The sequence below is a fragment of the Staurois parvus genome, unplaced genomic scaffold (genome assembly GCF_062004578.1).
Source record: "Staurois parvus isolate SC_StPar_1 unplaced genomic scaffold, SC_StPar_1.0 ptg000770l, whole genome shotgun sequence".
Classification (NCBI taxonomy): Eukaryota; Metazoa; Chordata; class Amphibia; order Anura; family Ranidae; genus Staurois; species Staurois parvus.
Genome location: NW_028318566.1, coordinates 1,772,008 through 1,799,582, shown reverse-complemented (window position 1 = coordinate 1,799,582; position 27,575 = coordinate 1,772,008). Strand labels below are relative to the sequence as shown.

Genomic DNA, 27,575 nt, shown 5'->3' with positions numbered 1-27,575 from the left:
CAAGGGACTTGGGATTTATATGCTATCTCTGTGCTGCTTATGTGGTATGGGTTTGTGGTAATGTAAACTCTTAGTGTTGATATAGGGATCACATGTGCTCTGTTATATAAAGATGCTCCTCCTTGCTCTATGGGTTCTTAATAGTGGCCGGTCCAAATTTACCAATTTTATAAAGTCCTCAAAAAAGGCGGATACATAGAATAGTGGGCTTTTTTGTATGCATGTCCAAAGGTAATTATACAGTATAGCAATAAAAGTGTGCTTATGTTAAAAATAATCACAGTGTATATATGAAGTATGGCAAATACAATTTGTGTTTGATATCAGGTGTGTGTGCTTCAGTGTTTTCATTGCAACCTGAAGCAACAGTTGCAAAATAATTGATTCAGGAGAGAGTGAACCTAGACTAGTGTTTTCCTGTGGTGTCAGCAAGGCACCTGTTTGAAATCTAGGTGCAAGTTTGCCCCGGTACACTTTTTTGATCCATTTCACTGTCAATATCCAGGGGCTGGTCTACTAACCTTGCACAAGATGATGTCATTATTCTGAATACAAGATTGCCCAGCTACACTCCTGAGATATTTCCCTGTCAATATTCTAAAGCTTGACTCAAGGGCACCTTTCAAAATCCTGGGGCTGAACTACACATTTAGCACCTGTTCATATCCCGATCACAAGTGAAGCACTACCCCCAGAGGAGCCACTGAATTGTTTTGTGATTTCTCTGCACACCTGAAGATGACACACGTCACTCACTCAGCCTTACCGACACATCTTGAATTTATTAGGCCTGAATGAGTAGTAGCCTAAATGAAGAGAGGACCCGCAATTGTACTTATACAAACAAACAATAAGAAAGCAATGTTACTCTGAGAGATATGGTTAAACACCTACAGTATTCTGACTATCAGTAATTAACACAAACTGAAATGATTTTACCTAGCAATGGTATATAAAGATAGTCTTAACTTGCTATAACAATCCCAGTTTTATCCCACAGGCCAGTTAATGGTGAAAAAAACCATTGCAGACAAAGTTGGGTCCCTTGAAGAAAGCACAACAGTCTCCAGCAGACAACAGATTTACTTGTGCAATGTTAGACTATTACCAGACCCAGGGCACCCTTTTCTGGGTCTCTGGACATGTGCCTTATTTCAGTTATACTGTAGTCCAATCACAAGAATAGGAGTTGCTGTGATGTCTCTCTTTCAGTCCTGCTAAGACAGTCCCTCTTTTCTTTCCTTACAAGCGGTAGCAATGCTCTCTAGTACACTCTGATTTCACGAGGCATCCAAGCCACTCCTTACACCCTACCAGGGAGAAAGTTCCTGGTCTCTGAAGAAAGGTCCTGTATGATAAGCAGTCTCTCAGCTACAGTGAGGAACAAAAGTATTTGAACACCCTGCGATTTTGCAAGTTCTCCCACTTAGAAATCATGGAGGGGTCTGAAATTCACATTGTAGGTGCATTCCCACTCTGAGAGACAGAATTAAAAAAAAATTCAGGAAATCACATTGTATGATTTTTAAAGAATTTATTTGTCTTGCACTGCTGAACATAAGTATTTGAACACCTAAGAAACAGCAAGAATTCCGGCTCTCAAAGACTTGTTACTGTGCCTTTAAAAAGTCCACCTCTACTCCACTCATTAATCTAACTTAGTAGCACCTGCCTGAGCTCTTTAAAGACACCTGTCCACCCTTCAGTCAGTCAGACGCCAACTACTACCATGGGCAAGACTAAAGAGCTGTCAAAAGACACCAGAGACAAAATTATGGATCTACACAAGGATGGAAAGGGCTACGGAGCAATTGCCAAGCAGCTTGGTGAAAATAGGTCAACTGTTGGAGCAATTGTTAGAAAATGGAAGAGGCTAAAGACGACTGTCAGTCTCCCTCGGACTGGGGCTCCATGCAAGATCTTACCTCGTGGGGTATCACTGATGATAAGAAAGGTGAGGAATCAGCCCATAACTACAATGGAGGAGCTGGTCAATGACATGAAGAGAGCTGGGACCACAGTTTCAAAGGTCACTGTCGGTAGAACACTATGCCGTCATTGTTTTAAATCATGCATTGCACCGAAGGTTCCCCTACTCAAGTCATCACATGTCCAGGCCTGTCTGAAGTTTGCCAATGACCATCTGGATGATCCAGAGGAGGCATGGGAGAAAGTCATGTGGTCAGATAAGACCAAAGTAGAACTTTTTGGTCTAAACTTCACTCATCGTGTTTGGAAAAAGAAGGATGAGTTGCATCCCAAGAACACCATCCCTACTGTGAAGCATGGGGGTGGTAACATCATGCTTTGGGGGTGCTTTTCATGCGAAGGGGACAGGACGACTGCACTGTATTAAGGAGAGGATGAATGGGGCCATTTATTGTGAGATTTTGAGCAACAACCTCCTTCCCTCAGTCAGAGCATTGAAGATGGGTCGTGGCTGGGTCTTCCAACATGACAACGACCCCAAGCACACAGCCAGGATAACCAAGGAGTGGCTCTGTAAGAAGCATATCAAGGTTCTGGAGTGGCCTAGCCAGTCTCCAGACCTAAATCCAATAGAACATCTTTGGAGGGAGCTGAAACTCCGTGCTGCTCAGAGACAGCCCCGAAAAATGACAGATCTAGAGGAGATCTGTGTGGAGGAGTGGGCCAAAATCCCTGTTGCAGTGTGTGCAAACCTGGTCAAGAACTACAGGAAATGTTTGACCTCTGTAATTGCAAACAAAGGCTTCTGTACCAAATATTAACACTGATTTTCTCAGGAGTTCAAATACTTATGTTCAGCAGTGCAAGACAAATAAATTCTTTAAAAATCATACAATGTGATTTCCTGAATTTGTTTTTTAAATTCTGTCTCTCAGAGTGGGAATGCACCTACAATGTGAATTTCAGATCCCTCCATGATTTCTAAGTGGGAGAACTTGCAAAATTGCAGGGTGTTCAAATACTTCTGTTCCTCACTGTACCTGCCCAGTCTTTTTCTGATCTCCGGTTAACTAAGAGTGTCCTCTCCTTTCCTCTCAGCAGGCTGCAGAAACACTACTCCTTGCTTTGTTGCATCAGCCAATGGCTATCCTCCAGGCTCAATCCATACCCAGCCAATATGGCTGCCCCCTGCACTGGAGACCCTTCATAGACAAGCAGTACAAAGTGGTTTCCTTAAAGATTGCTGCTGCATGTCTGCATTCATGAATGTTTAGTTTAATGCTGTCTACTCTGCAGAAGGATAATGCAGCTGTACCAAATGAAGAAGTTCCACAGCAGTCATAAGCTACAGTCCAGGTTACATTGACAAACAATTTTTTAGCAGTCCAGGAAATTGACTTTACTTGCCTTCCCTGATGCCCAAGCCTTAGGTTTAATGTCACTTCTAAGATGTCAATGGCACCAGAAAGATCACCACATGGCACGCACACAGACTATGACTGGCCCACTGTAGGATCCTTCAAAGAGCCCATGTTCCCTACAAATACAGCTTAATAAGCTCTAAATTATGAAGCCTGGTCTACCCACCTCCATGACATTTCATAGAGGCCTACTTAACACCATTCACGTTCAGGTGCCAACCCTCCTCACACTACCAATTTAGGCCCAACTGCAGGTACAGAAATCATTCTGGGAATGTTAAACTGCACAGCTAAATCTTCTCCTTTCCTCCAGCCAGTGATTGGACAGTTAAGGAGTAGCAACAAAATAATGAGATCAGCTCTCTGCTCATCTCTCCTCCCATCAGCATGTATTATACATATATACAAAGTGCTACTGAACAAATCCCTGAAGGGGCACTAGTCCCTAAATGCTGTCAAGCTGTATCCTGTGTATCAATAAAATCAATGAACTAAAAATTCATACATAAATCACAAATATATACATAAGAATGTACCATTCATATTGTCCCTAATCACTGCCACAGCAGTTACAGTGTCCCTGATTACTGTCAGTCCAGTCCCAGTGTCCTTGATTACTGCCACACCAGTCATATTGTCCCTAATCACTGCCATCCCAGCTACAGTGTCCTTGATCACTGCCAACCCAGTTACAATGTCCCTGATCACCACCACAGCAGTCACAATGTCCCTGATCACAACCACAGCAGTCACAATGTCCCTGATCACCACCACAGCAGTCATTGTGTCAGCATAATGGTTCTTCAGAGAGCATTTCACAGGCAGTGAGGAGGCATTGTATTGCTCCTCACCACCTGCTTTAACCACTTCCAGTCCAGACACTTTTACCCCCTTCCTGTCCAGGCCAATTTTCAGCTTTCAGTGCTATCACATTTTGAATGACAATTGCGCGGTCATGCAACACTGTACCATATGATTTTTTTTAGCATTTGAGACAGATAAAGCTTTATTTTGGTAGTATTTATTCACCACTGGGATTTTTATTTTTTTTGCTATGTAAATGAAAAAGTCCAAAAATTTTGAAAAAAAGTGTTTTTCTTATAAAAGTTTGCAAATAAATAGTATTTCATCATAATGTATTCCATTATCTTTTTAGTAAAAAAAAATAACCCAAATTAGTTTACAACCAAAAATTATAAGTTTTAAACAGTTTTTTTATTTTTTTATATTATTATTTATGGTTTTTTTTGGTTTGTTTTTGTACATACAGTCACCCTAGCAGTACAGTGTCACCATTGTGGGGGGTGATTAATATATTTTTTTTTTTTACACATTGCTTTTACACCCATAAAGGCTGTAAAAGCAATTGTTTCTCCTTCCCTCTGGCTGCATTCTTTCAGCCATTGAGAACTACTGGGTGAGCTGTGATTGGTCACAGCTTGTCACATGGTGCAAGGCTGTTGTGAATAGCCTTGTACCATGTGACCTCTGTGATCATTCACAGATTTCACACGTAGTAAGCAATGATGTCAGAAGTGACATCTTGCTTACTACTCTGCATGTGATCACTGATTGGCCAAGCAGTGATCGCATGATCGGGACCTCGCACAGAGGTCCCATCCGACGATCGGTGTTCCACTGTTTTCGGAGGACACAGCAGGCACCGGATCACGGTGCTGCACGCTCCCAGGGAGCGCGCACAAGCAGGGTGCAGGGAGGCCATTTATAAACAGCCATCCGATCCTGCACTGCCACTGTCCAGCCGTTTATATACATGGGCCGGACTGGAAGTGAGTGGTTAACCCTGCACAAGCACCCCATTCACTTGAATTGGTCACAATCGGTGGGTGTACAGGGTGTATAACTCCTTCCACAGTTGCAAAAAATCACAGCCACGGGAGGTGTACACTGCCAGACGCTGCCCCTGCACTAGGGGTGTAGCATCCTCCTAGTTAGGTTGCTAGAATGCTAGGTAAATTTAGTTATTTTTGGCTCCTATGCAATCATTGGAGCAGTTCTTGTTTTCTTTTGGCTGTGTCTGGATTTCACAGGTTGTAGGTTTGATTGCCTTCTAGAAAGTTCTGGAACATAAGAGTGGAGCAAGGTAAATGCACAGCATGAATATTTATGGTGTTGCAGCCAATCCCTAAGGATGTGCACCCAGAAGGTGGCTGGGAAGCATATACATAGTTTGAGCTTTAGAACAGGGGCTTCTTGTCCAAGGTATTCCACCTGTTCAGCTGGGGGGTGGCTACCCACTACCTCCAGCCGTTCTGCTGTTTCAAGTTGCTGTTCATCCCAGCTGTTACAGAGCCGGGGGAAACACATCTAAAATTCTTCTGAGTTTCATACTTATAGCCTTTCCTAGTTTCTTTTAGGAAAACTGTCCTCTGAACTGGTGTTAAAGTGTTACTAAACCCACAACAGTAAAATTAGTCTGTGTATGCAGTAAAGCATGCTTGTTATACTCACTGTGGAACTTATTGGGCTTAATCCTCTTCATTGTGTAAAACAGCTCTTTGATCCTTTTTTCTCTGCCCCTCCTCTTGTTGAAATGTCCACCTGATACAGACTGAACCCGTGGTCACATGCACATGCTCAGTTTGGTGTGTATTTCTAGAGAGTTTTTTTTTGTTTTGTTTTTTTCTTGGGAGGGTGCATGTGATCAGCACAGAGCCAATCAGTACTGTCTAGACAAAGGGTCAGGGGTTTCACATCCTCCTAGAGCAGAAAGAAAACTCCTACAAGCTTTAACCAGTGCTCTGCTGAAGTCACAATACTGCTCTATCTGCTGATGAGAAAAGGTATTTAGCAGAATATATTTACTAAAATAATTGCATTTCCATGTTGTGTGTACTGTGCAAGACCACAGAGAGTGAATGCAGGGTCCTGGGTTTAGTAACACTTTAAGTTGTTCCCCGCTGAGTGGTACATATTGTACCTCTGGCTTCTACTAACTAGATTCTCATGGAAGAATTATACTCTGAGCTAGGGGCGGACTGACCATTTGGAAACTCGGGCACTGCTCGAGGGCTGGGGTCAGTAGGGGGCCCCATGAGATGCCCCTGGTACCTTTTTCATAGGCTTTTTTTAGTTTGGGCAAGGACACAAGGGCCCCATGATCCCCTATTGTTCGGGGGCCCTATGAGTTGTCAGTCCAACCCTGCTCTGAGCTAAGCAGATCTGTTTTGAACTTTGCAACATAGTGTGTCCTCATGTTTCTACCAGTGAGTCTGGAGTATCCCACACTACCCTACACCCCAGCCAAGCTATGCAATGCTTTCTGTGTCAGTGTGCCTGAACTGTGCTCTGTGTGTGCTGCAGCCTCTGCACTAGTGTGGATAAACTCTGGTCATCATCATTATCTGTGCTGAGGAGTATAGTATCTGTGCTTTAATCATCACCCAAGTATGAATAAATACCACCAAAAGAAAGCTCTGTCTAAAAAAAACTGCTACAAATTTGGGTACAGTGCTCCATGACTGAGTGTTTGTCATTCAAAGTGTGACAGCGGTGAAATTTAAAAATGGTCTGAGCAGGAAAGGAGTGAAAGTGTCCGGTACTGAAGTGGTTAAAGTGGTATTAAAACTAAAAATATAATATATTGCAGCTTAACTATCATTAGATGTGGTGGTTGCATTAGTTTTCTCTTTCTAGTCTTTTCGCCCTGTATTTTCGAGTATTGATCTGGCCAGTAACACACCTCTTTTAGAGTGCCTGTTCTACTTTATGTGGAGGGATATGAGTATTAAAGGCACCAGCTAATTTAAATTCAGCCAGCCAAACTCAAGCTAATGGTTTTTAAGCAGTTACAGCAATCAGTGTTTTTTCCTATTGGGTTAAAAGTTTTATATAAATAAATAAATAAAAGCTATTGTATCTTTTCCATAGTCATAAGGCAACTTCACCGCCTCCGTGTTTGGGAAATCTAGTATGGTGAATTGTAGCATATGTGAAGAGATCTCATCTAACACTCATCAATGGTAAATCCTGGTTTATACAATATTTTGCTATCCTTTTAAAGGCTAAATTCACCTTAAAAAAATAATAAGATGGTGTTCTGGATATAGTCTGGGTTTAGCGTGCACTCGTCTTTAATAACACAGGGATCGATCTAAAAAACACAACCAAATTTTTAAAGCAGAGAATGTCACATTCACTTAAACATTCACATGTATACACTGATCTATGAGCAAGTCTGATGTAAACAGTTGATGTAAGGCGGTTCTCTGATGGGGACACCTGATGTAAGGGGGCACTCTGATGGGGACACCTGATGTAAGGGGGCACTCTGATGGGGATAAATGTTCATATGTAAAGGGACACTTCAATGAGGACACCTGATGTAAGGGGACACACTGGGGGCCCCTGATGTAAGAAGGCAATCTGAAAGGGACATCTGATGTAAGGGGCAATCTGATGGGGATAATTGGTAATATGTAAGGTGGCACCTCAATGGGGACACTTGATGTAAGGGAGCACTCTGATGATGACACCTGATGTAAGGGAGCACTCTGATGGGGTCATCTAATGTAAGGGGGCACTTCAATGATGACACTTGATGTAATGGGGCACTCTGATGATAACACCTAAAGGAAGGGAGCATTGTGATGGGGACATCTAATGTAAGGGGGCACTCTGATGGGGACACCTAATGTAAGGGAGCACTCTGATGATGACACCTGATGTAAGGGGGCACTCTGATGAGGACACCTGATATAAGGGGGCAATCGGATTGGGACCCTGATGTAAAGGGGCACTATGATGGGGACCCTGATGTAAGTGGGCAATTTGATGGGAACCCGATGTAAAGGGACACTCTGATGAGGACTCTTGATGTAAAGGGGGACTCTAAAGAGAACATCTGATATAAGGGGTCACGAGTTCTGTTTAATCATCCTAATCAAATAACAGCCTAATAGATACTAGAGTTTGCCAGGCTGTGACACTATGTGACTCAGTGACTCACACACAGTGTTGACATTATGCCCCCTGACTTTTTTTTTACTGCACCCTCAGATTAGATAGGCTAGATCCGACCCGGTTTGCTTCACATCCACTGCATCTTTAACTTGGGCTGCAGAGTTTGACCGGCCTCACCACCTGTCAAATTTGCCCCTTGAGATCAATGGTCCTGCACTGCACAGCCCCACAATCTAGAATTGCAGTTTGGCAATTAGAGGAAAAAAAACAGGTGTCAGGAGGCAGCAGTAGTGTCACTTGAACACCTGTCAGCCTGCTGCTTCTACCACCCTCTGAAAAGTGTTCCACTGCAAATTGCTTATCAGAGGGCAGTAAGTACTGCCAGCTGTCTGAAAAAGACCTAAAATTAGTATTTGCAGACATCCAAAGGTGCCTGAACTTCTCCAATGTTATCTCAGGCACTTTTAAGGTCAGGTCAATAAATGCAAAAAAAGGAATGTTTTAACCAGTTTGGGGTGCATGGTATTGCAGTCTATGAAAATTGATTGTTTTCTAAGACCAGGATTCCATATTAAAAACACGAGACAAGAAGGAGTCTTTTTTTTTTTAATCTCATTTAATATTCTCAAAAACACAATAAAAAAGTACAAACAAAACATGACAAATGATAAATAACATAAATAAAAACTATGTTACAATTCAACTTCTCTCCTCAGGATGCTGCTGGTTATGAAGAATAATTTTTAGCAGAACACACTATATAGCAGTGTTCTTTAACAGAATTGTCCAGCCATAACCAGTGATTGCGTACTGTGCCAGCCGCTCACCCACAAAGCATGCTGGGCCTTGTTAGAGCCAAAGGTTGCACATGTCACAGATCTTACAGCATAGCATGCCAGTTTTATTCATGTTGTAGGTGTTAGGCAAATACCCTTTTCTGCAATACGTGGATAAATGCTGAAACATATAGAGCATGGGTCTCCAAACTGTGGCCCTTTGCTTGCTTTTATCTGGCCCTTGGAGCACTATTTATCCACTGACACCAGCAATGGGGCATAATTCCCCCCAACTGACACCAATGAAGGGGCACCATTCCTCCCAATGATGCCATTGATGGGGCACAATTCCCCCCAACTGACACCAATTAAGGGGCACAATTCCTCCATTTGACACCAATGATGGGGTGCAATTGCTCCCAATGACACCAATGATGGGGCGCAATTCCTCCAAATTACGCCAATGATGTGGCACAATTCCTGCCAATGACATAAACGATGGGGCACAGTTCTGCCCAATGGCACAAAACAATTGGGCCCAATAACACCAATGATGGGGCACAATTCCTTCCAATGACACCAATGATGGGGTACAATTCCTTCCAATGATAGGGCACAGTTCCGCCCAATGACACCAACTGTGGGGCACATTTCCACTCAATGACACAAACAATTGGGCCCAGTACACCAATGATGGGGCACAATTCCTCCCAATGATACCAATGATGGGGCACGATTCCCCAGTGACACAATGATGGGGCACAGTTCCTCTTATTAGCACCAAAATGGGGCATTGTTTGCTCCCACTGATACTGGGACATTTTCTACTCCCAATGTCCACAGTCCGGCGCCCCTAAAGTCTGAAGGACAATAAACTGGCCCTTTGTGTATAACGTTTGGTGACCCCTGATATAGAGACTCCTATTTAATAGGACTGTAAGAGAAATAGAAGTATTAAAAGTGCAGTAACCAGCAGCAACCAAACAGATATTGTTTTACTGTCAAATCAGTGAAAGTTCACTGCTAGTACAATTTATTATCCTGAATAAAACTGAAACCTGCATAAACATGATAATGCTAGCAACATCTACACCAGGCAATAATCTTGGCAAGTTTTTCTATACAACCTGAAGGATCTGTTTAAAGCTAAGCAGCTGCTGGGGACCCGGAAGCCAGCATTAATCAGTGTAGCACCAGTGCCTAATACAGTGATTTCCAGCATCAAGGGGGAATTTTTCAAGTATGCCACATGCATAGTAACTTTGATCCTAGTTAAATCAATAATGAACAATGGAACAATAATAGCCATACCTAGAATGTAGCTTTAAAGGAATGAACATCTTTCAAGCTAGATCTAAACTTTCTAAGTCAAGATCTCCTCAACCTCTTACTAAACACAATCTGTACATAATTTTTCATGAAAAGACTGGGGTTGATTTACTAAAACTGGAGAGTGCAAAATCTGGTGCAGATCTGCATAGAAACCAATCAGCTTCCAGTTTTTTTTTGTCAACGCTTAATTGAACAAGCTGAAGTTAGAAGGTGATTGGCTACCATTCCAAATGCTAAATCAAGCCTTACTAAACATACTGTTTTTACTTTATAATTGGCTTTTGTTTTTTTGTTATAGATTTTTATACTCAGAGTTGTTTAACTTAAACTAAGTGCTATGAGTGGAGAAATCGGAAGCAAATCAAATGATTATATCTTAGACACATCCAAAACATCCTTGATAAAAAAACAAAGCACAACAGAAAGAACATGAAGTCCAAAATATACACATAGTTTGGATGATATTATGCAGTGATATACTGAATACTGTGAAAATCGCGTATGAATGTAAATATGGAGGAAATATGAATCCAGTAATTGGGACATTTCTGTATATGATCAATGATCTCCATTTAATGACTTTTTAAAATATACTGCAAAATTGCGCAGGTTGCAATATTGATGGACTGAGCCTGCTTTTTGTCATTAACCCTTTCCTCTTTTGGATCCTATCATTGATCTATGCTGCAAATGTTGGATCTCCAGGCATCTACCAATGGCACACATCTACCTACTCTTGATAAGGATTTTTGTACTGATTTTTGAATTCTGATAGATGATGTGAAATGGGTGGGTTCTGGTGGATCAGAAGCAAAGTTTGTAGTGACTCTGTTGGCGAACTCAAATTTCAGATAAAAGCACCACCCTTTAAAGAAGAATGTAGATACTTACCTTTCCTGTTGCCTGCACTTCCAAACACCACTTCATTGAAGAAAAATTGCTGGGTGATGCTTTTTTTAAAACCAAAACTTCCAAGGTTGTTGATTTTATGTTTCGCAGCAACACTCTGTGCTCTTTGTTGACAAGGAGGTTGGGTAGAAGATCCGCTGGAAGATTTAGGGGACACTGGAGATGGAAACTCCTGGAAGTGTTGGTTTTAGAGCAAACTTTATACAGAAATTCCTGTTCAATGGAACAGCATTCAATGGGCAGGCAGAAGAACAAGTATGTATTTTCATTTGTCTTTAGAAGCAGCTATGCTTTTTTATGGTTGTTGACTGGGTTTCTTTAAAGTGAACTTGTCCATGCATAGCAAAGTTACAGATTCATTCTAATCTCCCGTTTGCAGCCTATTCTCAAATTTCATTTGCTCTTCTGTTGCTCTCCCCTTGATCAAAGTTGAAAAGTATAAGCATAACTCTAATATAGTCCAACACCTGCATTTATTACCATACATTGAAGCCAGACATGGCAATATGGAACTGCAGGAAAGTCTTAAAGTGCCTGCTGTTTACAGAGCTCATTAGACACACAGTAACATGAGTCATACAAGCTCCAAAACAGTTGATAAATTAAATTAGACAGGGTGTCTGAAAGGGAACAGATTCTGCTGTACTCTCTTTGTTTGGGATGCTCATACTGCTCTGGGATTCCTTTGTCACAAGTGCACCCTGTTTTAAACATATTTGTGAAACAAATCGTATTAAAACAGATATAAAACATCAATTTAAAAATGTAAAAAAAAAATAGATGTGACCGGAAACTATTATAATTTTCCATGGTTGAACCCTAATTAAAGCAATTACGGTACATTTTTCATTTGTGGACTTTGTTATACTGCTGCATGATAGGGAATTTATTGTATTTGTATATCTACAGTAACAATTTTCATCCTATTTGTATAGTGTACATCCACTTCCACAGCATTAAATTAGTTACTTATATAGCAGGATTATGCAAATGGTTATATATAGCATTATATGGTCACAACCATCCTCACTGACAGTTCGAAAGTCTGTTTGGTCATAATTCTGCTGAAATATACAGTACTTAGCTCAAAATATTGTTATAAATATCCTTTGTATAAAAAAAACAAGGTTTTCCGAGTAGTATCAGAGTGAGCTGTATATTTATATTCTTGCTGTAGTGGTCAAGTGGAGGACATTTAGCACCATCAGAACATAAAATACATTGCGAGCTTTTGTTATGATCAACCATCTTTTACATAAAGAGAACCCTTAATGAGAATATTCCAAACTTACTAGTGAACAGTGCTGGAATGCTGCAGTATGTTCCTCTGCCTTATGTCCTTGTTGACTTCAGCATAACAGTTCTACCAATAGAATGTATCTAAAACACTGCAACATATCAACTTGCTACCTAAATGGTTGAAGGACTTAAGAAATTCAATAGTCAATGATGATTTTCACAATCTGCCAGTAAGTTCCTAGTGCCATCTCTTCTATTACTATCCATTCCCAAACTCTTGCTACTACCGGAAAGTCTCATTAGCACCTCTGAAGCTGTATCCCCATGGGACTCAGCTTTCTGTGTCAACAGCATCTCAAATAGGGTGCTCATTTCAGAGAGAAAGGTGCTGGCCAATCTGTTGTCTTGTGACCCATCAGAAAGCTTGCCGAATGTTAGGAAGGTTCTTAGATCTTCTTTCTCTGTTGCTGTTATTGGAGGCTCCAGAGCCATTTGATTATTGGGATTGAATAGATTCTCCTTGTAGCTGTTGGCCAAAGGTAAAGAGAGCCGAGCAATCCATCCAGGGTCTAGATCACTCAGGCGGTTGCCGTCTGAACCTGTCATTACAAAAAAAAAAACAATAAGTCATACCTATTTATGATATTGTGCATCGCTGCTCCTAAATTTAAAAGAACATTTCTTTTCATATGTCTTTACTGCCCTAAGTAGTGCCATATTAACACTGAATACATTCACAGCTTAATTAATTATGCTTCAACTGCCATAGTAAAATCATTCAACTAAATGCTGATCTTAATGTTATTCACTTACTTAATGTAAACCTATTGTTTTGCTGTGAATGGGTACCTCCCCAGCAGCACATACTTACCTTTTTTAACTTCCCCACTGCACCATTCAGCCACCCGGAAAAAATAAAGTCTTGTCTAAGCTACCAGTCACTGGAGACTTAGTTTAAAAAGGGCTATGGAGTGGTGGAGTACTGAAGAAAAATGAAGTATATACTCCTGTGCATGGAAGGAATTAAGGCAAACTTGCTGTTTTACCATGAATTGACTTGCTTTAAGGAATCAATAAAATGTACACTTTCCATGCATCAACAGGGCATATGTTAGCATTAGCAAAATATATTATTTTTCGTAAAATAAAAATACCTCCTTCTTGCTTGTAAATTGTTATTCCAAAGCACCTTCAAGTGGTTTAAAGCCAAGGTATTCTAGATAACATGGCTAATGGCTGCCAGGAGCATTGTGGGTGTTATACAATAATAGAGACTGTAGAAAGTGAATTATGTTTAAGATGCTGTCTGGAAATATACACTGTGATAAAGCAATCAGCATGGAAAAACTATTGTGCATCATTACTAAGTGGGAAGCTTAGTTACATAGTTGTTCAGGTTGAAAAAAGTCCATCTAGTTCAATAAAGAAAAAAAAAAAAGAATGACTAAAGAAATTGAAGACCTCCACATACAGCACCCTATACCCTCAGTTGATCCAGGGGAAGCCAAAAAACATTAATGCATGGTCCAATTTGCTCCTCCGGGGAAAAAATATCTTCCTGATTCCCTAAGGTAATTGGATATTCCCTGGATCCATAAGCTCAGGTGCTGTTACTTGTAAATGTTAATAGCCTGTTAGGCTTTGTGCATTCAGGGATACATCCAGCATGTTTTAAACAATCGACTGAACTGGCTAGAACTAGTTCTTGAGAGAGTCTATTCCACATTTTCATAGTTCTTACTGTGAAGAAGCCTTTCCTTAAGCAGAGATTAAAACTCTTTTTATCCAGTGGCAGAGTGCCCCCTTGGCCTTTGTAATGACCTGGAAGTGAATACCTTTGCACCAAATTCACTATATAGACTATTTAAGTCCATGTCTGTTATCAATAAATAGATAATGAAAAGTAATAGAAAGGAATTTTCTGCTAGCTTAAAATTCAAAAACGTTTATTACAAAAATATGTAAAAACACTGTACATACAAGTACAAGAAAAAATGGTCCACAAATAAAATCCATACAACCACCATGAAGCATATGTGTATAATAATACATATGGCAGGCAACCCCGGACACATTTCAACTCTTGGTATGAATCTTTATCAGGGAGGGTGTCAGGGTGGTAACATTGTATAACCCTGTATAGTAGAAACAATTATTCAGGGGCTATGTATGCACCCCTCTAGAAACAGGACTCTGTTAAGGCAAAAAGGACGCCAACAACTCTTCCACACAGGAGGCTCTTGTATGAAAAGAAGACTTCAGATCCACAAAAAATGGTGTCCAACAGGGATACTGCAAACACCATTGAACCATATAGGAATAACGGCCAATATTAATTTAAAAAAAAATAGATGGAATAAAAGGCAAGTAGTTAACTCCCCACCAACCAGACAATCAAGTTAGCTAATCATAGTCCAGTGACCAATGGACCCAAGCAGCCAACCAAGGCTGAGTTTCTACTATACAGTGTTCATCCAATGTAACCTAGAATTTGGGAATCCAGGATTTGCGTTTGGAGTAGCATGCTTCTAAATACAGTATAATCAGAAATTTCAAAAACTTTTATTGGATTATAGTTATTCTTTTACTATAATTAAATTTTATAGACTATTTTCTGCAGTCACAGTTAAATGGAAATGCATATCCAAATACATTTTTATGTTCATTTACAGGGTTTCAAATAGTCACCAAAGCTGAAAACATATCCCATCACTGTGCACAGTAAATTTCACTTACTTGCATTAGGGCCCAGAAAAGTCTCAAAATTGTCTTCTAGGAGGTTATGGCTAGCAGCGAAGTCACCCCCTGGCTCAGAGTCCAGATCTCCAGCTTCACTCTCACCATGGCCACTGTCCTTTGTGCTCTGCCAATCAGTCTCCTGCCCAGCAGTTCTAAATATCAACAGAAAGTAATAATTAAATAGGGCTTTGCTTTCTTTTATATTTAAACTGATTATGAAATTGATTTATTTAATTACTGTTATACTTAGCTGTAGTGAAAGGATGGACATATGAGCAGATGCCAGGCTTAATTATTACTGCCCACCTCGGTCAATAATAATGACATTTATTTGACTAATATTATCATCATTATTATTTAATTATGAATATGAAATAATATGGGTTACCAATTTCAAACAGACCAAGTTCCATCTGGAAGAAATGGGTGTGGATTACATTGTAGTAAAAGTTTAGGGTAGAAAGCAAAATGGATAAGAAGTTGAGATGAATGGAACTTATATTTCTGCTACACTGCTAAAAGAATTGGGACATGTCAGAAAAATGTGCCATTTTGGCATAATACATTGAAGTAAGGTAAAAATATGGTGCTTTTTGGTGAGTTTTACAGATGGAATGAAGATTCCTGGCTCCTGAGAGTTAAGGAATTACCATTCAATTATCCTGAATTATCCAGTATAGTTGAACCTAAAAATGGCCAAAACAATTAAATCAATGTTTGTTTGATCTTTACCTTTTGTAAATTTTTAAATGTTATTTTTTTATTGTATTATTTTTTTTAACTGGGTGCACATCAAGAGAACACAGATCTGGAAGTATATAGGTAGTACATGAGTTGAGAAATGATTTGAAGGCAAAGCATTATACCCCCTTCTGCCTGAAAACCATTGGAAAGACTGACAGTGAGATGAAGCAGATGATGAGTGGTAGAAGGTGTAGGTCATGCAGCAGCATCCATGATTATAGAGAGGGTAAACCTGTTAGTGTGTTAGTAGAAGTGGATGTTGTAGCACTCAAGGCAAGAAACCTTGGTGATCTCTTGAGTTAAGAATATATTGTATGTATATATTATGTATGTACACTCACCAGCCACTTTATTAGGTATACCTGTTCAATTGCTTGGTAACACAAATTGCCAATCACATGGCAGCAACTCAATGCATTTAGGCATCTGGACATGGTGAAGATGATTTGCTGAAGTTCAAACCAAGCATCAGTATGGGGAAGAAAGAGGATTTAAGTGACTTTGAACATGGCATGGTTGTTAGTGCCAGACGGGCTGGTCTGGGTATTTCAACCTTCTCTAACGAACCATTTCTAAGGCACAACCATTTCTAAGGAAATTGAGACTCATCAGACTAGGCAACATTTTTGCAATCTTCTATTGTCCAATTTTTGTGAGGCTGTGCTAATTGTAACCTCTGTTTCCTGTTCTTAGCTGAGAGGTGTGCCACCCTGTGTGGTCTTCTGCTGCTGTAGCCCATCTGCTTCAAGGTTTGATGTGCTGTGCATTCAAAGATGATATTCTGCATACCTTTGTTGTAACGAGTGGTTATTTGAGTTACTGTTACCTTTCTATCATCTCGAACCAGTCTGCCTATTCTCCTCTGACCTCTGACATCAACAAGGCATTTTTGTCCACACAACTACTGCTCACTGGATATTTTCTCTTTTTTGGACTATTTTCTGTAAATATTAGAGATGGTTTTTCGTGAAAATCCTAGTAGATCAGCAGTTTTTTAAATACTCTGACCAGCGCGTCTGGCACCAACAACCATGCCATGTTCAAATTCACTTAAATCTCCTTTCTTCCCCATTCTAATGCTCAGTTTGAACTTCAGCAAGTCGTCTTCACCACGACTATGGTGTCCGTTTATGACACAGAGAATAGCTGCGATTCAACAGATCTCAGCTATTCTCTGGTCATTCACAGTTTATGACACTCAGGAGATCATGTCAGCCCTTCTCTGGAGATCTGTGTTCTCCCTCCAGATTCTCCAGCCCAGAGCTGGAGAATCAGAGGGACCGAAAACTAAGCAGAGATAGTTTACCTCTGCTTAGTGAACTGAACTTTTACTGTAATCTCGAGAGATTATAGTAAAATGAGCCGTTTTTCAGAGTTTGTAGACCGTTCTCCAGCGTTTGGAGACCGTTCTCCCTTCGTTCGGAGAACTGCTTCATAAACTGCATTCACAGGAGAACTGTGTTCTCCGAGAATGCCGGAGAACTGAGCAGCGATCTATTACCGCTGGTTCACAAACGGACACCTAGATGCCTAATGCATTAAGTTGCTGCCATATGATTGGCTGATTAGCAGTTTGTGTTACCAAGCAATTGAACAGGTGTACCTAATAAAGTGGCTGGTGAGTGTATATATTAAAAAAGTTGATTGTTGAGCTGTTCTACATCTCAATCAAGAACAAGGGGGAGGGTTTGGTCAATGCTTACACCAAGACCATGATCTTGTGAAGCAGCTAGGTTGACAGCACTATGGGAAATTTAAACCATTGAAGGCCTCTGTGTGCTGTCCACAGTTCCATTCCTGCTAGTTACCAATTCTTTATAAAAGTAAGACGTTCAAATTGTTGTGTTCTTTGCAGCTGTTGAAAATGTCAAACTCTCTGAAACATTATCTAGATACATACAGTTTCTGTAGGTGATGGCTTAAAAAGGAATGTTTCTTTTTGGCAGAAGGTTACCTATTATCTGGAGTAGCAGAGCTTTCCTCTACAGACAAGAGTGACAGAATATAGCACTATCTACTAATTGGAAGAAAGTTAACTACCATTACTTATTCTTACCTGCCAGTCTTAGATGAGTACTTGTTTCCTCTGTGAAGTGTCTTGGGGTGAACTTGTCCTTGGTGGAGCAGAGATAAAAGCTGCGAAATTTGCTGCAATGATGAAACAAAATAAAACGTCCTTAGTTCTGTGAGAACAAGCAGATTCCACTGTCTAGTGAGAAATATTAGTGGTATATATTATATTTTAATGTTGAAAAAAATCTGTCATCTTTACCTCTCATATTCCAATGGAATATGTGAAATATGAAATAATTCAGCCATTTAATTCTAGTTTAAGACTGAGCAGACCTAGAGTGTTTTCAAATATTTTGTGAAAAAAGCATCTGTTTCAGTCTAATGATCTCATACGGACTTTTTATACACAGTAAGCTGTACTTAGCCCTACTGTAAGCATACAATCAGATCTGATTAAATATCTCAGTTGTATCACTTTACTTTGAATTTGAAGTTTAAATTCAACCAATCCCTTTGGGGGTTTTATTCTTGCACCTCACCATAAAAAAATATGGCTGCAATTTTGTTTTATTTTATTATATATTCTCTAATCATACAGCAATTTGTTTTAAACACATTCTGCTTTCTTTGTCTTTCAAATGACAAGTGAATACAGGAGTTGTAAAGATAAAACTTTATTTAACCACTCGCCTACAGGGCACTTATACCCCCTTCCTGCCCAGGCCAATTTTCAGCTTTCAGCGCTGTCACACTTTGATTCACAATTACGCGGTCATGCAACACTGTACCCATATGAAATTTTTATCATTTTTTTGAGACAGATAGAGCTTTCTTTGGTGGTATTTAATCACCTCTGGGTTTTTTATTTTTTGTTAAACAAACCAAAAACAACTGAAAATTTAGGAAAAAAAACAAAAACGTTTTTTCTTAATTTTTGTTATAAACTTTTGTAAATAAGTGATTTTTCTCTTTCACTGATGTGCGCTAATGAGGCTGCACTGATGGGCATTGACAGGCATCACTGATGGGCACTGAAAGGTAGCACTCATATATGGCACTGATAGGCAGCACTGATAGGTGGCACTGATAGGCAGCACTGACTGGCACTGATAGGTGGCACTGACTGGCACTGTTAGGTGGCACTGACTGACATTGTTAGGCAGCACTGATAGGCAGCACTGATGGGCACTGATAGGCGGCACTGATTGGCACTGATAGGCGGCACTGACTGGCACTGACTGGCAGCACTGATAGGTAGCACTGACTGGCATTGATAGTTGGCACTGACTGACACTGATAGGTAACACTGAAAGACAGCTCAGATGGGCACTGATATGTGGAATTGATGTACACTGGTAGGCACTGATATGTGGCATTGATGTGGCACTGATGGGAACTGGCAGGTGGCATTGATGAGCACTGACAGCTGGCACTGATGGACACTGACAGGTGGCACCACTGGGGCTACACTGATCATCAGAGCACACTGATCATCAGTGCCCTGATGATCAGTGTACATGTTCCCTCTGAGGAATGCCGATTACTGGCTCTCCTCTCTTCTCGAGCTGTCAGCGTGACAGATCGTGAGGAAAGAAATGCCGATAACCGGCATTTCCCTATTTACGTGTGATCAGCTGTGATTGGACACAGCTGATCACATGAACGAGCCGACATCTTCGTCTCTTTCCGTTGATCGGTGATCCGTTGTGTCCAAGGGACACAGTGCACCACTGATCGCCACACTGCGCACTCCCGGAGCTGCGCATGCACGGTTAGATTGGGAGGACGTCATATAACATCCTCCCAGAACGAGAGAAATGCTTTGCGCCTGTCATTACCTTATATGGCGGGCGGGAGATGGTTAAAGTATACCAAAAGTATGTGGGCTGCCATTGCTGAATTACTTTTGACAATGCTAGTTGCCTTGCTGTGTGCATGTTCACCCTTGATCAGTGACTAAGAAAGTAGTCAAAGCAACAGCATAACACCCTCCTGGTCAGTTGTTGCAACCTTTATATTTCTCACATGACAGGTGTACTTTAGCTACCTGTTGTTGTCTGGCCTTTATTTTTAGGCAGACTATGTAACCTAGGCCCTAAGATGGCCAGATGACAGTGGACAGCCTGCCATATATTCAGACAGAGATGCTAATGGCAAGGTCAGGGATGTTAGTGATAGTGACTTCAACCAAGGTCAGATTTCTGCACAGCCAAGATATGCAAAGGCCCAGGGTTGCAAACCCAGCCATACACTCAACTGGTGGCTAACTGAGTCCAGAAACTTAACACCAAACTATTAGTAAAAAAAGGACAACAGTTTGCCATACTTTTTTAGTTCTAAGAGTAGATAAATTGTCTCTATCAGGCTTTTTGTCCCCAGCCTTGGTGCACTTTGTGGCTGTAATAGACTATCATCAAAGTGTTGTACTAGGACTATCCAATCACTGAATTAAGAGATGGAGGCATTAGAAAGTTGACCTAGGGAAAACAAAGTATAAGTCCAGTCCTGTTCGATCCTGCTATTTCTAGTACTGATAAAAATCACTTAGATATATTAAAGGTTGTTTTCTGTAAAATTAAAACAGCCAACTTACCATTGGCTCTATTTAGATTTTGCTTAAAAAATATTCACAAGAGTTTCCTATTTCCTCCTTAAATAATTTATGTGTTAATTTGGCAGCAAACTGATATGGAAGCATACGTGATACACTGATCTCCCTTGGAAAATGTTTTTTTTGGGTATCATTCAGAAGCATCTGCAGCACCTGGATGCATACACTGGAGTGCAAGGACAGGATATAAATGAACTCCAAGAAACACAAGTCCTTCCACCAGATGTTCAGCTCATCTAGGTATAGTATACTGAAGGGCATGTAAATCTCTGCAAACAATAGCTGTAGTCTTTATCACTATAAATTACAAACTTTTAGTCACTGGTACGATGTGGCACATCATTGTTGGAGTAAAGGCTGTATTTGCCAAAAAGGCAAGAGGAGAGTTTTGCCAAAACAACAAAAAAGAAAAATTCCCAACTTGCCAGCTAGCCTGCGAACAAACTGAATTTACCTGTCTAGCAGTATGTGTTAAAAACAGGGGTTTAGTTAGCACACATTTGCAAATACATACGTAAGCTACAGAGCCTCATCACGCACCATGATATTCTGTAGTTCCTAACTCTACAAATGTAACAGCCCCCATAGTAGAGGCACATGTATTTAATGGATAGACCAAGGGCAGATGGACCTGAGGGAGCCCACCTCTCCTTAAAGGTACAGGAGCGCACTGGACACCCAGCATGTAGCACAATGGCAGCTAGGGTGTCCAGTGCGCCCCCTTGACCAGCAATTCAACAGTACAAAAAATGAGCACTGCTCCAGTCTAAACTGGCCTTCAAAAACAGTTGGTATGTATGAATGTATAGCAAATGGCCATAGATAAGTATAACTAGGCTATAGCAGCCAGATAAGTTGCATTTTAAATGGAGGTCAGCTTTGCCAATCCCCATATTTCTAATTTGAAAGATTTACTTCATATAGGTGCTAGCATGCTCAGTGCACACCTTCAGAGTAGAAGTAGTAGTACATTGAATTAAGCTAGCAAACTATGTATTGGCCTTGTGTATTATTTCAAGATAGAGAACTCCAGGGTATTTATGATGAATAATATAATAAATATATTGAGTGATACAATGAATTGAAAATCTGTTCAGCACTGTTTACTTGTGCTTTTTAACAAAATGAATTATTATGTAACGTCAATCACACAGAAAACATTAACTGCATTCAATATATTTAGTGAATCTATTAATTGGAAATCCATTTTCAAACAGTATGATAACCAGACTAACAAAAATAGCTAAGGCAGTATTGTAGAGATGGCAAACATAAGGGCAAGCTCACCAACCATTGTCCCTTATAATAAATGCACTGGTGTTGTTAAACTAATGTACAGTGTGTAGATAGCAATGCATGTGCCGGTGTTTTTATTACTTAATGTTATATTTTAGGAAAAATTATCCCACGTCACAAGGTGGGTCTTAAACTTTAAATGCTGGGATGTTCTGCCATTCACACTGCTGCTAAACTTCATGTACTAAGAATCTTTTGTCACTATAACAGCAGTGACTAAACATATTGAGCGATCTTGAAGGACATCATTTTGCATACGAGTAATTGCACTAGCTGCCACTCTAATGAATGAATAGGGACTTCATCAAGAAGCCAGTGTATTTTAATATATACTGCATGTATCCCGTAAAAGCAATCATTCTCATTACCAAAGGTTTTTTTTCCTTAAAGTGTATGCAAAGCCAGAACATCCTGTGGACTATTGTCTCCTGTACAGAAAGTGAAGTCATTTTTTAGGGAGCATGAGGCTAGAGAAATCTAGATATAGCTGTTCCCACTGACATCTGTCTAAGAGGGGATGTACCCTCACTTTGGAGAGATTTTCTGTAACTTTCTGGTATGTCTCTGGGACAGGAAGTGAAGGGAAATCTCTTCAAGGGGACACAGACAGACAAAATCCTAGTCCATCTGAAACATCTGAGTTTTGGCTTTGCATGCACTTTAATCATGTCATATTTAACTGTGGTCCCTTAAAGTTTTATAGTCGTAACATGATTTCTCATATACACTATACTGTACATCTATGGATTAAAAGCATTATTTATACATAGTAATACATTCTTATGGAGCAGGTAAATTAGAGGTGCATTAAAAAGAGGAAAATTAGTCATTAAAAAGTTAAGCAGCAGAAAATAATAATTCACTAAACTGGCTTACCTGCACATGGGGTGACTGCATGGTAACATCCACACTCTCTTTCTCTGCTAATGCCACCATCGATAGTCGCACCAGGCTTCTCAAGATCTGCTCTTTAGATGACTGTTCTACATTCTTTTGTCTTCTTAGAGTAGGAGAAGTAGCTGGAGAAAAGTCCCCACCATTGTATACTATGGGTTCAGAAGGGCTAAAATGATCGTGGACTCTTATTTGAGGGCTACCAGGGTTCTTTAAGGTTTTATTACTAACTGGAAGGGTTCCATTGGGGTCTTCAAAGTTCTCTCTAGAGTAGCTTCTCTGTCTCTGATACTGTAATGTTCGACACACAGAGGGAGGTAAGGAGAAAGACTGCTCTAAATCTGTAGTATCCTCACTTAATATTTCCTGGTTATGTTGGTTCCTTAGTGTGCGATATAGTGTAGGTGTGAGATGAAAAGGAGTATGGAGAGTTTGATCCTCTGGAACTTCGTTTCCTTCATCTGGCATAGGAAACAACTTGGTCTCTTCTACTGGTGTCACTGGTTGTGGTTGTTGCCGACCCCTAAGTACAGGGACTACATGAATATCTGCCTTTTGAATTTGCTTTTGAGGCCTTCTAGGCTGCTTCCTATAAGCAGATTCTTCTTCCCTGCAGTTGTATGCTCTGTTGTCCTTTCTGTCTACTCGACAAAAGGACATTATGAGAGCCAATATGAAGAGACATACAACTAGAAGAACAGCCAGGCAAATAACAATTACCACAGACAGGCTCAGCTTGCCATTGGTTTCGCTAGCTGAATTTTTCAAGTGGTCCAGGTGGCTACTAAACATAATTGTTAGCTGAGCTTTGGTTTCCCGATAAGGAATTCCACAATCTCTGACAGTGACCTTTAAGTCTATGACACTACCAATTAAGTTGCTGGCATTACTGGAATTTATGTAAATGTATCCAAGATGTGCATCCATAGCAAACAAGCCTAGGTAGTTCTCCAACAAATGGTAGACAAGTCTAGCATTCTCATCTGAGTCTGCATCAGTGGCAATTACTTGAAATATTGGGTGTTTGTTAAGTTTGGCTGTTTCTGATAAAATCTCATCTGATGTATATCCCAAGGCCTCTGAGCTGGCAACTTCTGAGGCAGAAAGAAAGTATCCACTCTCAGCATTCACAAGGATGGTGATAGTGGCACGACCATTCTTAAGTTGAGGTTGCACAATTAATGGGCTATTGTCATTTTGGTCTCTTACCAACACCTTGACAGAAGCATTACTGCTGAGTTGAGGGTCACCATTGTCTTCTGCTTGCACCAAGAATTGCATTTCTTTAATTTCCTCATAATCAATGGCCTTCAGCACAACAATTTCACCTGTTTTGGAATGGACAGAAACAAACGTTGATAGTGGTGTCCCTGAGATAATAGAGTCAATAATCTTGTAGGTAACCTCTGCATTTTTACCCAAGTCAGCATCCAGAGCATTTACTGTGAGAAGATGAGTGAAAGGACTATTGTTTTCATATAGTGAAACATCATATTTAGGCCTCTGAAAAACTGGAGCATTGTCATTAGCATCACGAACAAATATTTTTAAGGATTTTTTAGATGTAAAAGATGGTTCACCTTGATCTTGGGCTTGTATAGTTATGTCATACACATCCAATTTTTCTCTGTCTAGAATTGCATTGGTTGTTAGTATATAACTGTTTCCTTTAGCTTTTTGAAGCCTAAAATGTTCATGGTCTTGGACTAAGTGACAGTGCACATCCCCGTTTGCACCTGAATCTGGATCATTTGCTATAACCAAAGCAACAAAACTGCCTAGTGGAACAGCCTCAGACACAATGATCTCAGGAGAATCTTGAGCAGCCCAAGTGACTTTAATATCAGGAGTGTTATCATTAATATCCAAAACTTTAATGACGACCTTGCAGTGAGTAGGGATAGGATTAGGGCCTAAGTCCTTTGCCTGCACATCTAATTCATAAGAGTGCCTACTTTCATAGTCAAGTGGCTGCTTCAGAAATATTTCACCTAACTTGGGATCAATGCTAAACATGTTAAGAACATGATGAGGTGTGTGTTTGCCAAATGAAAACTCGATTTCCCCATTTGGACCTTGGTCTGGGTCAGTGGCTGTGAGATTTATAAGGAGTGTACCAGGTGATGTGTCTTCTGAGATTTCTAAAATTACAGAGCTTTCCTCAAACGTGGGGCTGTTATCATTGGAGTCCAAGACATTAATTCTAACCTGTGTTGTCCCTGTTTTTGGTGGGTATCCTCCATCTAATGCTGTTAAAACAAACTCGAAAGAAGACTGCATCTCTCTGTCCAGTTCTTTTACCACCACTAGTTCAGGATGTTTTACGCCATCAGAACCAGAGATAATATCCAAGGAGAAGTGTTCATTTGGAGAGAGAGTATATAGCTTTACAGTATTGCTGCCAAAATCAGGGTCCCAAGCTCTGTCAAGTGGAATCCTAGTACGTAGGGAAGCACTTTCAGAGATCTCTACTTCTAGTTCATCTTTTGGAAACATTGGTTCATTGTCATTGATGTCCAGGATTTCAATTTCCACATGAACAAGAGCTAAGGCCTTGGTTGCTAGAACATTAAAAGAAAGGATGCAGCGCCCATGAACCTTACAAAGCATCTCTCTATCTAGACGCTCTGTGGTGGTTATAGATCCGTTTTTCAAATGCACTTGTACTGGAAGAGCGTTGGTCTCCTGTATAAGTTGGTATTCTTCATTTACATCCTCTGTCCAGCCTGATGCATCAGATATGTGTCCAATGACAGTGCCAAGGGGTACTTCCTCCTGGATGCGAAATCTCACCATTAAAGAAACTGAATTTTGACAGCTTCTATGGAAGTAGCTAAATAGTAGAAAACTGAAGATGTGCCCAATGACCCATACTGTCAGAGCCATATTTTCCAAATTTTCCAAACTGAAGAACGTATCCTTATTGAAGAAATAATGATTAGTGGAGGGTCCACAAGATCTTCTTTATCATATCACATTGGAGCTCTTGTTGAAGTAGTCTTGTTCTCCAAGGCATGAAGTCTGTGGTGCAGACTAGTTCTGTAAGCACTGTCAGGACTGCTGACATTTACACACGATGGTGTGACCAGACAAAAGGTTATGTAGGAAGCTGTAAAAAAATAGAAAAGCAGAAAAAGTTGGGGAGGAGCGACAAAAAGAGTTATGAGTTGCTTGTTTTCCCAGGGAAACCAGCCATCCTCCTACAGGAAGAGGGATGAGGAAGGAACTGTACGTGGTCAATGGACAATGCTCTGTTTAACCTCTAATTCTCCAGATAGAACTTCAATCAGCTGTAAAACACACTATCTTGATCCTGTGCCATGTAACAGTTAAGCTTTCATTCTCCCCATTAATAACCTAAATTCTCAGGGTCCTGATACAGAATCCATCTAAGCAGTGAGGTAGTGATAGTGATAAGAATAGTGTGAGTTTTGTTACAATCAGATAATGCTCCATATGTAGACAAATTCTCCAGGAGAAAATGTGGAGACAGTTAAAAAGATGAAGGAGTGTGATATAACCATGCTCTCAGCTAAAGCCAGTGATGATAAAAAAAAAAAGTCTGGAAAGGCTACTGAGAAAGATGCCATTTGCTGCTGTAACATGATAGATACAGAGAATGGATATGCAAAAGATAAGAAACAGACTAATTATAACAAGGGTATATGAATGTAAACACAAAGGATGACCCAGACCACCCCGCAGAGACAGAACATTTATTAAAGAATCTTACTCCCACACTAGTAGTGAAAACAAAGTCACAAAACGGATCTGCTGTTTTATTATGTAATTTGCATACTTCTATAGTTAGTATTTCTATTATAAAAAAATCAGCTTGCTAAAACATTTTTTTCTTTTTGATAATTTTTTCATTATTGACCCTGGATAAACATACTTTTTTTGTGTGTATGTAAAGTAAAACATCACATGCGATCACTGGGTAGCATCTGAAAAACTATGGAAGTGTGAGCTTCAGAATAATAAAATCAGAATAATAATAGTTGGTAAGTTGAGCCATGGTTAAATGTATTGGGCTCCAGATTTCAGGCAGTTATTGCCAGTAAAGGATTCTCAACATTAAAAATGAACATTTTATTTATGATTATATTCATTTGTCCAATTACATTTGAGCCCCTGAAAATGGAGGGACTGAATAACAATGGTTGTAGTTCCTAAAATTTGTACTTGATATTTGTTCAAACCCCTTGAATTAAAGCTGAAAGTCTGCGCTTCAAATTCATTTGAATTGTTATGTTTTAATTTATACTAGTGGCACAGCCACAAGTATGAAATTTGTGCCTGTGTCCAAATTATATATGGACCTAACTGTATACCCATCTCCCTGCTCCCGTTTGCCTCCAAGCTTCTCAAGCGCCTTGTTCACAACCGTATAAACTGCTACCTCACCGACAACAACCTTCTTGATCCCCGAAAGTCTGGCATCTGCCCACAACACTCCACAGAAAGTGCCCTACTAAAACTCACTAATGACCTACTAACTGCTAAAACCAACGGCCATTACTCCATACTCATACTCCTTGACCTTTCTGCTGCCTTTGACACAGTCGACCACCCGCTCCTCCTCAGTAAACTCCACTCCATCGACCTCCGTGACTTTGGTCTCTCCTGGTTCTCCTCTTACCTTTCTCAGTGCACTTTCAGTGTCAAATACAACTCCTCCTCCTCCGCTCCTCTTCCTATTTCTGTTGGGGTACCTCAAGGTTTTGTTCTTGGGCTCCTCCTTTTCTC

General features: G+C 40.3%; 1 protein-coding gene across 1 annotated transcript; it reads right to left on the bottom strand.

Moving 5' to 3' along the window:
* Positions 1 to 8,865: 8,865 nt before the first annotated feature.
* Positions 8,866 to 25,886, bottom strand: LOC149444810 (protocadherin-12-like). Its single transcript, XM_089654511.1, has 4 exons — positions 22,809 to 25,886; positions 18,069 to 18,160; positions 15,266 to 15,420; positions 8,866 to 13,128 (listed from the first exon to the last, which is right to left on the bottom strand). Exons 1-4 carry the CDS (start codon positions 25,710 to 25,712, stop codon positions 12,734 to 12,736), a joined length of 3,546 nt encoding a protein of 1,181 aa, XP_089510637.1. The 5' UTR covers positions 25,713 to 25,886; the 3' UTR covers positions 8,866 to 12,733.
* Between the last annotated feature and the right edge of the window lie 1,689 nt (positions 25,887 to 27,575).